Source organism: Heterodontus francisci, chromosome 9 (assembly GCF_036365525.1).
Source record: "Heterodontus francisci isolate sHetFra1 chromosome 9, sHetFra1.hap1, whole genome shotgun sequence".
In the NCBI taxonomy this organism is placed as follows: Eukaryota; Metazoa; Chordata; class Chondrichthyes; order Heterodontiformes; family Heterodontidae; genus Heterodontus; species Heterodontus francisci.
This window is the reverse complement of record NC_090379.1, coordinates 115893019-115907309: the sequence shown is the minus strand read 5'-3', so window position 1 is coordinate 115907309 and position 14291 is coordinate 115893019. Positions and strand designations below refer to the sequence as shown.

General features: G+C 41.3%; 1 protein-coding gene across 2 annotated transcripts in view; it reads left to right on the top strand.

Annotated features, from left to right (window-relative positions):
- ttbk2a (tau tubulin kinase 2a) overlaps positions 1–14291 on the top strand; it is a 290578-nt gene that overhangs the window by 228895 nt on the left and 47392 nt on the right. For both annotated transcript variants that reach the window (XM_068039750.1, XM_068039749.1), the window contains exons 12-13: positions 4068–4279; positions 7715–8162. In XM_068039750.1, coding sequence (XP_067895851.1) covers positions 4068–4279; positions 7715–8162 — 660 coding nt within the window. The remainder of the gene's footprint in view (positions 1–4067; positions 4280–7714; positions 8163–14291) is intronic.

Sequence of the window (14291 nt, the reverse complement as noted above, 5' to 3'; positions counted from 1 at the left end):
ACGGTGAGAAGTGAGGATGTAAAAGGGCAGGTCTTGCATCTCCTGTGCTTGCATGGAAAGGTCCTGTGGGAAGGGGTGTTGGGGTGACAGGAGTGGACCAGGGTGTCACGGACAGAATTGTCCCTTTGGAATGCTGAAAGGGGAGGGGAAGATGTGTTTGGAGGTGGCAGAAATGGCGGAGGATGATCTATTAAATACGGAGGCTGGTGAGGTGGTAGGTGAGGATAAGGGATGCTGGGAAGGAGACTAAGGGGTGAGAGCAGAAGTGCGTGAAATAGAGCAGACATGGTCGAGGACCCCTTCAACCACAGTGAGGGGAATCCTCGCTTGAGGAAAAAGGAAGACATGGGAAGCACTTGCTTGGAAGGTTGCATTGTCCAAACAGATGTGACGAAGATGGAGAAACTGGGAGAATGGAACAGAGTCCTTATAGGAAGCAGAGTGTGCGAAAGTGTAGTCAAGGTAGCTGTGGGAGTCAGTGGGATTATTAGTTGACAGCCTATCCCTAGAAATGGAGACAGAGAAGCCAAGGGAAGAGTCAAGAGATAGACCATGTGAAGGTAAGAGAGGGTGGAAGCAAAGTTGGCAAAATTTTCCAGTTCAGGGTGAGATCATGAAACCAGATTGATACAGTTGCCAATGTATTGGAAAAAGAGGTGAGGAGGAGACCTGAGTGGGACTGGAACAACGAATGTTTCATATGTCCCTCAAAATGGCTAGCATAACTGGGATCAGTACAGTTCCCTTAACAACATCTTTTATTTGGAGTGGAGTTAAAGGAGAAGTTTGTCAGTGTGAGAACATGATTCAACCAGGCAGAGAAGGATGGTGGTGGATAGAGACTGGTTGGGCCTCTGTTCTAGGAAGAAGCAGAGAGCTCTCAGACCATCCTGTTGAGGGATGAAGGTGTTGAGGGATTGGATATCCATGGTGGAAAGGAAGACCGTAAGGGCCAGGAAACTGGAAACTGTTACAGTGACGGAGGGCGTCAGAAAAGTCACTGATGTAGGTGGGAAGAGACTGCACAAGGGGAGAAAAAATAGTCGAAATAGGAAGAGATCAATTCAGTGGGGCAAGAATAGGCTGAAACGATGTGTCTACCAGGGCAGTCCTGTTTTTGGATCTTGGGAAGGAGGTAAAAGTGGGCTCTGGGGTTCACAGATTATGAAATTGGAGATCGTGGTGGGAGGCTATCCAGTGACAGTCCTGGAAACAATGGCTTATGTTCAGTGGTGGGGTCATGATCTAGGGGGAGGTAGGAGGAAGTGTCAGAGATTTGACGTTCAGCCTCCGCTAGGTAGAGGACAGTACACCAGGCAACAGAAGCACCGCCCTTGTCAGCATGTTTGATGGTAATGTTCGTGTTAGACCTGAGAGTGCTGCAAGTTCAGAGGGGGACAGGTTAGAGTGAGTGAAAGAATAGTTGAGACAGCCGATGTCACACCGGCAGTTCTCAATGAAAAGATCTAGCGAGGGTAAGAGACCAGAGGGATGGGACGGGTCAAGGTGGAAGGAGAATACTGGAGGCGGGTAAAAGGGTCTTCTGTACGGGGGAAGACCCCTGGCCAAAGAAGTGGCTGTGGCGGCAAAGGTGATAGAAGAGCCCAGTGTCATGCCAAGCCAGAAATTCATTGAGGTGGGGGTGTAAGGGAATGAAACTGAGGTCATTGCTAAGGACAGATTGTTCGGGATCAGAGAGGGGAAGGTCGGCGGGTTTCGTTAAAAACATGGAAAGGGGTGAGATTGGAAGGGATGGGGTCAGAAGGATGTGAAGGGGAAGAGGTCACCCCCAACACTCCCTCCCTTTCCCACAGTACCTTTCCGTGCAAGCGCAGGAGATGCAATACCTGCCCTTTTACCTCCTTTTATCCCTTTTGTTGTTCTTTCCACCCTCCCCAATTTCACTTGCTCAAAACCTATTACATTTCTAATCTTTCTCAGTCCCGATGAAAGGTCACAGACATGAAATGTTAACTCTGTTTTTCTCTTCATAGATGCTGCCAGACCTGCTGAGTATTTACAGCAGTTTCTGTTTATATTCCTTGGTTTAATATCTCATCTGAAAGACTTGTACAATTAGAATCTACACAAATCTCAAAAAACCTACCCTTGACCCCTCTGTCCTTGCAAACCATCGTTCCATCCTCTACTCTCTTTTCCTTTCAAGTACTTGAATGTGTTTTTGCTTCCTAAAATCCATGCCCATCTTTCCCACAATTCCATGTTTGAATCCCTCCAATCAGGTTTCATGCCCAGCCACAGTACTGAAACGGCCCTTGTCAGTCATTAATGGCAGTCTTTGTGACTGTGGCTGTGGAAAGAAAAAACTATCCCTCACTCATCCTTATCGACTTATTTGCAGTCTTCAACACAGTTTCCTTTTTAGAGATACAGCACTGAAACAGGCCCTTTGGCCCACCGAGTCTGTGCCGACCATCAACCACCCATTTATACTAATCCTACACTAATTCCATATTCCTACCACATCCCCACCAGTCCCTATATTTCCCTACCACCTACCTATCCGAGGGGTAATTTATAATGGCCAATTTACCTATCAACCTGCAAGTCTTTGGCATGTGGGAGGAAACCGGAGCACCCGGAGGAAACCCACGCAGACACAGGGAGAACTTGCAAACTCCACACAGGCAGTACCCAGAATTGAATCCGGGTCCCTGGAGCTGTGAGGCTGCGGTGATAACCACTGCGCCACTGTGCCGCCCCATATAGTTGACCATACGATACTATATTCCTCCAGTGCCTCTCTTCTGTCCTCCAGCTGGGTGGAATTGCCCTTGCTTGGGATTCCATTCTTATCTGTTGAATTGCAGCCAGAGAATCATCTGTAATGGCTTCTCCTTCTATTCCAGCACTGTTACCTCTGGAGTTCCCCCAAGGATTCATCCTTGACTCCCTCCAATTCTTGTCTACATGCTACACCTCGGCGATATCATCTGAAAACACTCCTCAGGTTCCACATATATGCTGATGATACTCAGCTCTATCTCACCACCACCTCTTTGGATCTTCCACTGTCTGATTTGTCTCATTGCTTGTCCAACATCCAATGTTGAATGAGCAAAATTTCCTCCAGCTAAATATTGGGAAGACTGGCACTGTTGGCTTTGGTCCCTGGCATAAACCCTGTTCCCTGTCTACTGAAGCTGAGTAAGATTGTTTGTAACGTTGGTGTTGTGTTTGACACCAAGATGAGTTTTCAATCATATATCTGCATTATCGACAAGACTGCTCACCTTCCATCTGCATAACATCGCTTGACTCTGACCTTGCCTCAGCTCATCTCTGCTGAAACCCTCGTCCATGCCTTTGTTACCTGTAGACTTGACTATTCCAATGCCCCTCTGGCCAGCTTCCCATCTAAGTTTGTGCACATCCAAAACTCTGCTGCCCGAATCTTACTCGCACCATATCTCATGCACCTATCACTGCTGTTCTTGCTGACCTTCACTGGCTCCCGTTCCAACTATGCCTCAATTTTAAAATCCTCATCTTTGTTTTCAACTCCCTCCATGGCCTTTTCAACCATACAAACCTTACAGATCTATGTTCTCTTCAATTCTGGCTTCTTGTGCATCCACAATTTTAGTCACTCCACCATTAGCAGTTGTGCTTTCTTGGCCCTCAGCTCTGGAATTCTCTCCCTAAACCTCTCTGCCTCTCCAACGCTCTCTCTCTCAAGATACTCCTTAAAACCTACCTCTTTCATCAAGCTTTTGGTCATCTGTCCTGATATCTCCTTCTGTTGCTCTTGCCAAATGCCATGAAATGTTTTACTATATTAAATATGCCATATAAATTTAAGTTGGTGGTTCTTTTACATCCACCTGAGAGTCCACCAGTCTAAATTATAGGTAATTAACACAAAACACTGACTAAGTAATTGGACTGCTAAGTGAACTGTGAAGAAAGAGAGAGGATAAAGTAGCAAAAGAGAAATAAGGATGGATAAGTGGGTGACTGGAAAAGACTAGTTAATAGTGGCACTTAGCCATCCTTTGTGGTCCATGTTTCAGATGCAGTAAAACAGTTTTCCTTTGGAAATGCAGGGCATTACAGAAGAAGAGAACAGCCATGGTGCAGGAAATGGACCTCAAAATGGGCCAAGCCTGAGTTCCCCCGTGAAGGTGCGTTCTGAGACTCTGCAACCAGATCGAGATGTCCCGCTATTAAGAAAGTTAAGGTCCATACACAGCTTTGAATTTGAAAAACGTCTTACTTTGGAGCCAAAGCCCAGCACTGATAAATTCTTGGAAGCTTGGTAAGTGTAACTTTATTCAGTTCTGGCTTAATTGTTTTTGCTACAAGTATATTCAGCTTTTACTGAAAGGGAGATCGGGAGAATCCTGTTCCTTTTACTTACAATTGCTCATTTATTATTGGAAAACGTGCTTCTCAGGACATCAAATTGAATAATGAAAAATATATGAATTTCGCATTTAACAGTCAGTTTGATGTCTGGACGCAGAAAAGTTAACAGTCTTGTAGGTCCCATCTTTACGAAAGGATATAATATTTTTGAAATAATTACAGACAAATCTTAAATGTAATTTAGAAATCCAAGCACATTGGTTTTGATACTAGTTTGTTCCATTGTTTTCTGTTTAGTCAGCAGAGCTAAGGGAGCAAACCAGGTGAGGAGGAGTGAAAAACATATTATTTAATTTTCACATGAGATACTTGCTGCACATCAGGGACCTGCCACTTAAGGCCTCGTTCCCTTCAGAACCATTCCACTGTTGTTGTCTACATCCCACAGTGACCCCATTTATTTTAATGATGTTTCCAACTTCGGGCCAACCTGGAGTTGATCCAGAGTTTCCCTACCACAGGCATACAAGCTACCAGCTGGCTACTACTGCTCGAGAGAAAGGAAGGCTTGCATTTATATAGCACCATTCACAACCTCAGGATGTCCCAAAGGGCTTCACAACCAGTGAAGTATTTTGAAGGGTTGTCACGGTCATAGGAATAATGTTCTAATGTAATAATGGACTGAATTTTAAGTACTGTTTAGTTAATGTAGAAGATGGTGCTACAATAGAAAGACATAAATAAAAAGACCCGCCTCATCAAAAATAAAATGTAATAATCTGCTTGTTAAAATAGTGGTAACTAGAGGTGGGAATTTTCAATATGTACTCCATAGGGATGCACTTAGTGGCATATTCCTGCTTTTCTATTCATCAAGAAATATTATGTATTCTGGGCACCACAAAGGGATGCTGCACTACCATTTTGAACAATAAAGACACATGATTTAAAAAAAGTATAACCACCAGGAAAAGCTAAAAGTGGTGGGAGAAGGTGGGGGGGTAAGTACCTTGCAGCAACAAGAACTACTTGCATTTATGTAGCATATTAACGTAGTTTGCAAGAGGGTCAATATTTGACACCCAGCCATTTAAGGAGATATTAGGAAGGTGGCCAAAAGCTTAATCGAAGAGATACATTTTAAAGAGTAACTTAAAGGAAGAGAGAAAGGCAAGAGATTTAAGGGAGGGAATTTCTGAGCTTAGAATCCAGGCAACTGAAGGTATGGACCAATGGTGGCGCACAGAGATCTCTGAGGGTTGTAGAGCTGGAGGAGGTCACAGAGATCTATTGGGGCAAAGCCATGAAGGGATTTGAAACATGGATGAGAATTTTAAAATTGAGCCAACGTAGGACAAAGAGCACAGGAGTATGAGTTAGAGTACAGGTAGCAGAAGGTTGCATAAGCTCACTTTTACAGTGGTGGGAGGCCGGCAAGGAGAGCATTGGAATAGTCAAATCTGGAGGTAACAAAGGCATGGATATACTTTCACTGAAAGTACCTTTTGCTTTGATGTAGTAAAAGCAGATTTTCTTTTAAGATAGTCAAGTCTTTGTCACAGGAGGGTTTGGAGGATACATGAAATAAGACAGGGGAGTATTAGTGGTTGATTTAGCCACATGTCTAAAAGTCCAATGGATTATTGTCTGTCCAACTGGACTGCATTGTAAGACTGATGGGTGAAGCATGTATAATTAAAGGTTAGTACAGTTACTAGTGGCTAGTTGTTAATGAGATTTATTAACTAGAGCAGTCAAAGTTTACAGTTTATTGTGCCTGTGCCAGAAATCCAAAATGTACTCCCGCTGCACTGCTTTCTATCTTTCTGTGCTTCAAGTATTTATCCACTTTTCCCTTTAATAGGGCAATGGCCTTTGCTTCAGCTGCTCCTTGTGGCAAAGCATTGCGTGTTCTAACAGCTCTCTCCACAAGGAAAGTTCTCCTAATTCCTCTTCTCATTCTCTTTGTAACTATTTAAATTGATAACACCTCATTACTGACCTCCCAACCAGAGGAAATATTTGTTTCCTATTCACTCTATCATAGCGCTCCAGTGGCTGACCATCTAGCCTCTCCTCATAACCAGAAAGCGTACTGGTGAATCTAGCTTGCTTCGCATGTGTACGGCATAAATAAATGCAACACTATTATATATTTCTAAAATATTTTAAAGATATAGTGCAGATTATCATTGGCATACATATCTTTTCCTCATGCTTGGATTCCTGGAAACCAATATCAACATGTGAATTGACTCCTAGCTAGCTTCAAAATGCTACATCCAAAAAACATGGACAAAGGTTTTGACTCGGGTGACCTGAAGTGTAGAGCAGCAGACTGAATGCTTCTGGCTCGCAGACGTACTCTTTCTCTGTCCCTCTCTTCACTCACCCAAAAAAAATAGATTGGATTAGGTTTCCTTCTAATCATTTCCATGTTCTCCACGTCAGTTGTTGGTGAGTGAATTTTTGTCAGTAACATGAAATGCGGCTTAATACTGTTCGTCTAGTTCTCTTCTGTGATCTGCCACAAGTGAAGTCCAAAATATTCACGCATATCAGCAGTATTGAAGCTGAAATACTTCGATCCAATAAATTAGACTGTGGTCATAATGATAGAATACGTGATACCCACACACCAAAGGAAATACAATTGAAAATACATTACCATTTTTCTCAAATGACAAAGCATCAAGCCACTGCCACCATCCTCTCAACCTAGAATCTTACAAGTATGTAAACCCTTTAAATTGACTTATTCAGAATATTACCTGTTTTAATACATCAGGTATTTACATTCATCAGGGATTGTGCAAGTTGATACCAGATTTTCAAAATAATTTGTGTCCTTTATCTGACTCTTGTTTCCATTTAAGCTTTGGGTTTTAAACAAAAATCTGACAAGATGCCTAAACACATTTAAAAAAAAAAAGCACATTAGTTATTGTTGCATTCCATATCGTGGCTGGTCCAAAAACGGATTGTGAGGTAATGGGAAGATTGATTGATGGGATTCAGTTTAGTATCTTCTTGTCTGTTTGTCTGTACAGCTATAGTGTCCTTGGAGCAGACATGGTGTTCAAGTTTAACGGAAGAAATCTGACAAATAACAAAAACAAAAACAACCTAGTATGTGCAGTATGGATTTATTTATTCCAAGTGGTACTGTAAGTTCTGATGAAGGTTCACTGACCTGAAACGTTAACTCTGCTTCTCTCTCCACAGATGCTGCCAGACCTGAGTATTTCCAGCATTTCTTGTTTTTATTTCAGATTTCCAGCATCTGCAGTATTTTGCTTTTATTATTGTACTATAAGTTGTTTGGACTGTCGTGTATTTTTGTTTTAAGTCTGTGTAACTGTATACATTTTTTTATGTCCAGCTACACCAAGGCTCAGGAAGACTTAGGCTTGTTTAAGGATGTTGCTGCTACCCAGCCTCCGAAAACCTCTGCTGCTGCTCGCACCGACAGAGTATGGCACTTCGATGAGGAATACATCCCAGACAGTTCAAAGCCAGTCTCTGTGGGATCTCCTGAGCATGGTGATGCTATCATTAGCAATGGATTTGTAGCAGTCAATTTAAGCTCCTGCAGGCAGGAGGTTGACTCTAAGGAGTGGGTCATTGTGGATAAAGAACGTGACCTTCAAGATTTCAGGACTGATGGAGGTCAGGGCCAGAAACTGACCAGTCCATCTGGACGAACATATGATGAGGAGCCAGATGTCCTAGCAGAAGATCCTCCTCAGGAGGAAGGATTAAAGTTGGAAGTAGCTATTCCGAGTGAAAAGATGGGACATCCAAGATCTCCAGAAGCAGGAAAAGAACAGGTACCTGCTAGTGAAAGGAGTGGCTTTATAAGTATGTTTCTATGTAACTGCTGAACTGCACCATTTAACTAGAGGTATTAGTCAGCTACCACTGGTTAATGGTGAGAGTGCTGAAAGTGCAGCCTGGGAATCATGTACAGTTAAAATAAAGACATTTGTTTTATTTCAAAGTAATTTTTGGTTGCAGTCTGAAAGGATTGATACTAACTTGCCCCATCCCATCTGTCTGTCTGTCTGTCTGTGCCATTGTGTCTAAAAGTGTTGGATAACAGCCCCAGACTTTCATCAGTCGAATCCAATGCCATACTGTCGGAGGCTTAAAAGTTGAGCTTGAATTGTAAATGTTTCTAAAGCTTGCATTTATCTTAATGAGGAGAAGACAGATCAGTACTTATTTTTGTACTTTTTCATGAAATATTTACTGAAAGGTATCTAGAGGTCTAAGTGTACAGATCTTTAAAATTGACAGTGCATGGCAGGTAGAAAAGGCCACAAAAATGGCAGGTGAATTCTGGGTTTTATGCATGGGGTTTTGAATATCAAAGCAAGGAAGTGATTTTAACTTTCTGATCTAGCCAGTGTCTTGTGTGGTTGGAATATTGTGCGCAGTTCTGGGCACTTCATTACAGGAAGGGTATTAGAGCCATAGAGAGGGCACAGCCAAGATTCACTGGTATGATACCAGGGATATAAGGTTATTGTTACAAAGAAATTTTTTTTCACCGTAATTCAGAAGGTTAAAGGGGATTGAATAGAGGTTCTCACAATGATGAAAGCATTTGAGAGAGTGAGCATTTAAAGGTTTTTCCCGCGGCTTTGCAAATGAGCAACATGACACAGACATGATACTATGAGTAGATATTGAGGCAGAGATTAATTAAATTTAATTTAAAGTACTTGAAAAGTAGGAATGAACTAACATGCATTCCTCTAGTGCCTTTCATACATTACAATAGTGACTACACTTCAAAAGTACATCATTGGCTGTAAAGCGCTTTGAGACATCCGGTGGTCGTGAAAGGCACCATATGAATGCAAGTCTTTCTTTCTTTATTTCTTTCAAAGCAAGGCCGCACAAGTAACAATGTGATGATCTCTTTTGGTGGGGAGAAATGTTGACCAGGCCACCAGGAGAACATCCTGGTCATCTTTCATTAGTACCGTGGGATCTTTAGGAGGAACATTAAAGTAAAGGCCGGCTTGGGTCTGCAAATGAAACCCGACCCGGACCCGACAGAACCACATCCGACCCGGCCCGAGTCCTTTCATTTTTTTCCCGCACCCGACCCGACCACCGGAATGTTCAGTTAACCTAGCTTCCGTTTTTCACTTTTTAAGCTTGTGCAGATAAGCAATAAAAACTGTAACTGGACTTGAAAGGTTGTTTAAGAAGTACATTTAAGATCAGAGCCACATACCGGAGGTGGTAATAGAGGTGTCCCACCCAGCCCGACCCGAGCCTTAATGCCGGACCCGGAAGAGCGACCTGACCCGAACCCGACGCATGTCGTCTGGTTCGGTCTGGTTCGGATTGGGTAGCCAGGCTCTACATTAAAGGGTGTGTTAGCAAGCATCAGGAAGTAACGAAATGGGATTAGAGTAGATAATATATAAGAAGTAGGAGTAAACCATAAAGCCCCTCAAGACTGCTCTGCCATTCAACAAGATCGTGGCTGATTTGATCACAGCCTCAACTCCACTTCCTGCCTGTTTCCTCCATAACCCTTTACTCCTGTGTAGTTCAAGAATCTGTCTAACTTAGCCTTGAATATATTCTATGACTTAGCCTCCACAGCTTTCTGGGGTAAAGACTTGTAAAGAGTCACAACCTCCTCATTCCTCCTCATCTCTGCTTAAGTGGGCAACTCCTTATTCTGAAACCATGCCCCCTAATTCTAGATTCCCCCACGAGGGGAAACATCCTCTCAGCATCTACCCTGTCAAGCCCCCTCAGAATCTTATGTGCTTCAATAAGATCACCTCTCATTCTTCTAAACTCCAATGAGTATAGGTCCAACCTGCTCAACCTTTCCTCATAAGACAATCCCTTCATCCCAGGAATCAACCTAGTGAACCTTTTCTGAATTGCCTCCAATACAAGAATACCCCTCCTTAATAAGGAGACCAAGACTTTACACAGTATTCTAGATGTGGTCTTACCAACACCCTGGAAAGTTGTAGCAAGACTTACCAACTTTTAAACTCCAACCCCCTTGCAATAAAAACCAACATTTCATTTGCTTTCCTAATTACTTGCTGTACCCGTATGCTAACATTTTGTGTTTCATGTACGAGGACACCCAGATCTCTCTGTACCACAGCATTCTCTATTTAAATATAATATTTTGCTTTCCTATTCTTCCTATCAAAGTGGACAACCTCACATTTTCCCTCATTATAATCTATCTGCCAAATGTTTGCCCACTCACTTAACCTAGCTATATCCCTTTGCAGACTTCCCATCTGTCTTTGTATCATTTGTAGCTCCATTTGAAGAGCTAAACCAGCAGAGGCGTGATAGACTTATAAAGCAGTATTACAGAAATGAAGTGCCATTGTATTAATTAGTATTTTCCATTTTGGTATTTTTTTAAAAAAAGTTTTTCTTTGATTTACTTTCATTTAAAATGAATGAGAGCTTCTCCCCTTCAAAGGATGTGCCAGGGCAAGCAATGTAACTTTCTGTAACCGTCAGTAGGATGTTCTCCACGCCCACTAAAGGTGTATAACTGATGTGGAGCACCATGATGGCATAAGGAGAAAAACGTGCTGTTAAAGCAAAGGCCATTATAACTTGGTTTGCATGATGGTGGAATGACTTATTTGCACTTGGTTAGAGTTACTAAATGGCCAAATATTAGTTTAATCAGCATTATGTTTTCACTCTAGCTCTGCTTGTCCCAGCCAGCACAGATGTTGTATACTGTTATTCTTAAAGCAAAAAAAGCCCCAGTTGATTTGTAATTATCAGCCAGAACTCCAACATTTCATTGCTGTGTGTTTGGTGCTGTAGCACAGCTGTCAGTACATCTGTAATGCATTAGTCGAGTGCTTGTCCCACTATTTGATATGGTATCAGGTGTGACTCTTTTTCTTGTTAGTTCTTGAGCGAAACTACTGTTCAGGAAGTTTGCAAAAGATAAATCCTCACTTTTAGGGGAGTGCTGTGTCTACTGGATGTTACGATGACAGCTTCTCTGGCGAGTGCAGCTTAAGCATTAGAATTCCCCAAAGTATGTTTTCCTATTGAGTAAGAATCATGTCACTGCAATGGGGAAGAGGAAAGGCAGAGGATGAGAACTGTGTACTCAATCAGTTTATGTCATGCAAGTTTTGTAGTTTATTTCTATTTTCCTGCATTGTACTTGGAGTTATTTACTGTGATGTGACCCAGGGTTTGTGATCCCATATTGTAATATCAGGATTCGCAGTCTAAAAATGCCACAATTTCAAAGGCAACACAGAGAAACTATGATCTAACTGACTGGGTCAAATATGACTGGCAAGGATGTGGTTTACCATAAATCCTTGATTTTTGCAATACATCTATGATAATCAAATGTTGAGAATTCACGTTTGATCTTGTTTTCATCATAATAAAGAAGCTCCCACTCATGAATCTATTGAGTAGGTTCAGGGCCCTTCCTACAATGGAGAAGTGAGCAGAATTCAGATTGCTATATATATATATATATATATATATATATATATATATGTATATGTATATATATATATATATATGTATATATATATATATATATGGCTGCGAACACTTGTCAAGATTACTACCTACAACAGTATAGTACTAACTTGTGAGCAAATGTGCTCACACTGTGCTTGTATACTATTTGGTCCCTTCCTTTCAGCCTCCTATTTCTTTCTCTGATAAATTGCAATCAGAATTTCTACCTGGATTCATGAATTCCTATGGCCCCCCCTAACCTGTAAAAAGACTCCCCTTAGTTATGTGGCAGTACGAGTTTGCCACACTTCTGTTTGGTTACCTGTTTTAATATCTCCTTCTTTGGCTTGTTTTTTGTCTGAGTGAAGCTTTTGGGGATGTTTTACTACATTAAAGGGACATGATGTTTAGCTCTCCATGTGATAACTCATTGTGCTGAAATAAAGGGGTTGTTTCTGATTAGTAAGTTTCTGGTAATTATGAAAATTGTTAAATCATCCTTGATGTGTTCATATCATTAATTCATCAAACTAACTGATAGCAGTTGTAAGCATTTGAAATATTACACAGAATTGAACAAAAAGCTTTGGGGACCATTATATTGAACACGTGAACATAGGGACGTGCCTTGACTGAGCGAGCTTATCTGCTGAGAAGGCTATCTCTATTCACGTGGTGCATTATCTAGCTGATAAAATTACTGCTGAGTGGGTACTGAGATTTATAACTGTTTTATTGGGTTAACTATAATTGGCTCAGTCAATCAGCGTTGTGCTATTCCTCCAAGCTGGTGGTGACTTGACCTTCATCATTCTTAATGGAGGTTGATGAAGGTTGAGAGATGAGAAAATGGATGGAAAATCAATATCAGACTAAATCTGAGAACCATTGAAAGGGTAGCAGCTGGCGTGTGCATGAGTCACAGTAAGGTATCCGTATCAGTGTTTTAAAGAAAATCAATAATAGGTTTTTTGGGGGCTGGAAAAAAGAGATCGCTGCTCAAACAATAAAGTAAGTGCTTTCTTACCGAAATAAATGCGTTTTACTTGCATACCGTAGTTACGTTCATAAATAAATCTGTGCATGCTCCATGGGGGGCGGGGAGTGGAGAAAGGGGAAGTACTGAGGTTGAGTAATGTCTACACTGCCCCATCTTTTTCGGATGCAATTTTTTAGAGTGAAATACAAAATTTAAGGAAATATTACATTAGGTTCCATTTTTCCTTCTATAACAAATTTCTCTGCAACATTACTCAGTCATACTGAAAACTTCTGCTTAAATAAATATGTTTTGTCTCTGATTTGTCACGCTGCTTGTCAGACATCCTGTACTGTCAGCTGTGGCTCAGTTGGTAACACTCTGAGCCAAAAGGTTGTGGGTCTATCCCAGTCCTGTGCTTGCTGACTTACATTGGCTTCCATTCTAGCAACACCTAGATTTAAAATTCTCATCCTTGTTTTCAAATTTCTCCATGGCCTCATTTCTCTGTAACTTCCTGCAGCCCTACAACCCTCCAAGAACTCTGCACTTCTCCAATTCTGGCCTCTTGTGCACCCCCAATTTTAGTCGCTGCACCATTGGTAGCTGTGCCTTCTGCTGCCTCGGCCATAAGTTCTGGAATTCTTTCCCTGAACCTCTCCGCTTCTCTATCTCTTTTTCCTCCTTTTAAGATGCAACTTTAAACCTACCTTGTCACTTGTCCCAACATATCCTTATGTGGCCTAGTGTCAAATTTTGTCTGATAATGCTATCTTGAGACAATTTACTACATTACTAAAGGTGTGATATAAATACAAGTTGTACTTGTTGTTTATATCCTGGACTTCAATTCAGAACCTTCTGTTAACTAGGCTGAACTAGGGTTTAGTCCTTCCAGAATTTGCCAATTAATTTTCTTTATTGCTTTCGAACACTCCCAAATATGGAAACTATAATCATCTAGAATACGTTATAAAATACTTGTTTGAAAAGGGTAAAATATCAATATGCAAAATATAAATAGAGATGTAAATGACTCTGAATATAGTAACTTAAGCTTGCTTTCTTCAGTTACTGCAGACAAGAATTGGAGTTAGCTATTTTGATGTTTTATAGAATGGTAGGGACTTATTTTAGCTGTTCCTGCATCTGATTTCATCAATGATTTTATTTTCATTAATTTTTCCATCAATGAAGGGTGGGATTTAAAGTAAAATCTACTATGCTGTTTGAATCATCGGGTATATTATCAAGAAAATTCTGAAATTTGCAGGCATGGACGCATACTGGAAGTTGTAGCCTGATGTATTGTTGAGTGACCGTGTTCGCTTATCGTAGGTCAGAGGAGCATAGTTAGAGACATTTCAACACAAAGGACTATTGTTTAAGCAAGTTTAATCATTTATTTATATTTGTTTAGTTATGCTTCAATGCTTATTTATGGACATACATTCTCAGCTTAGTGAAG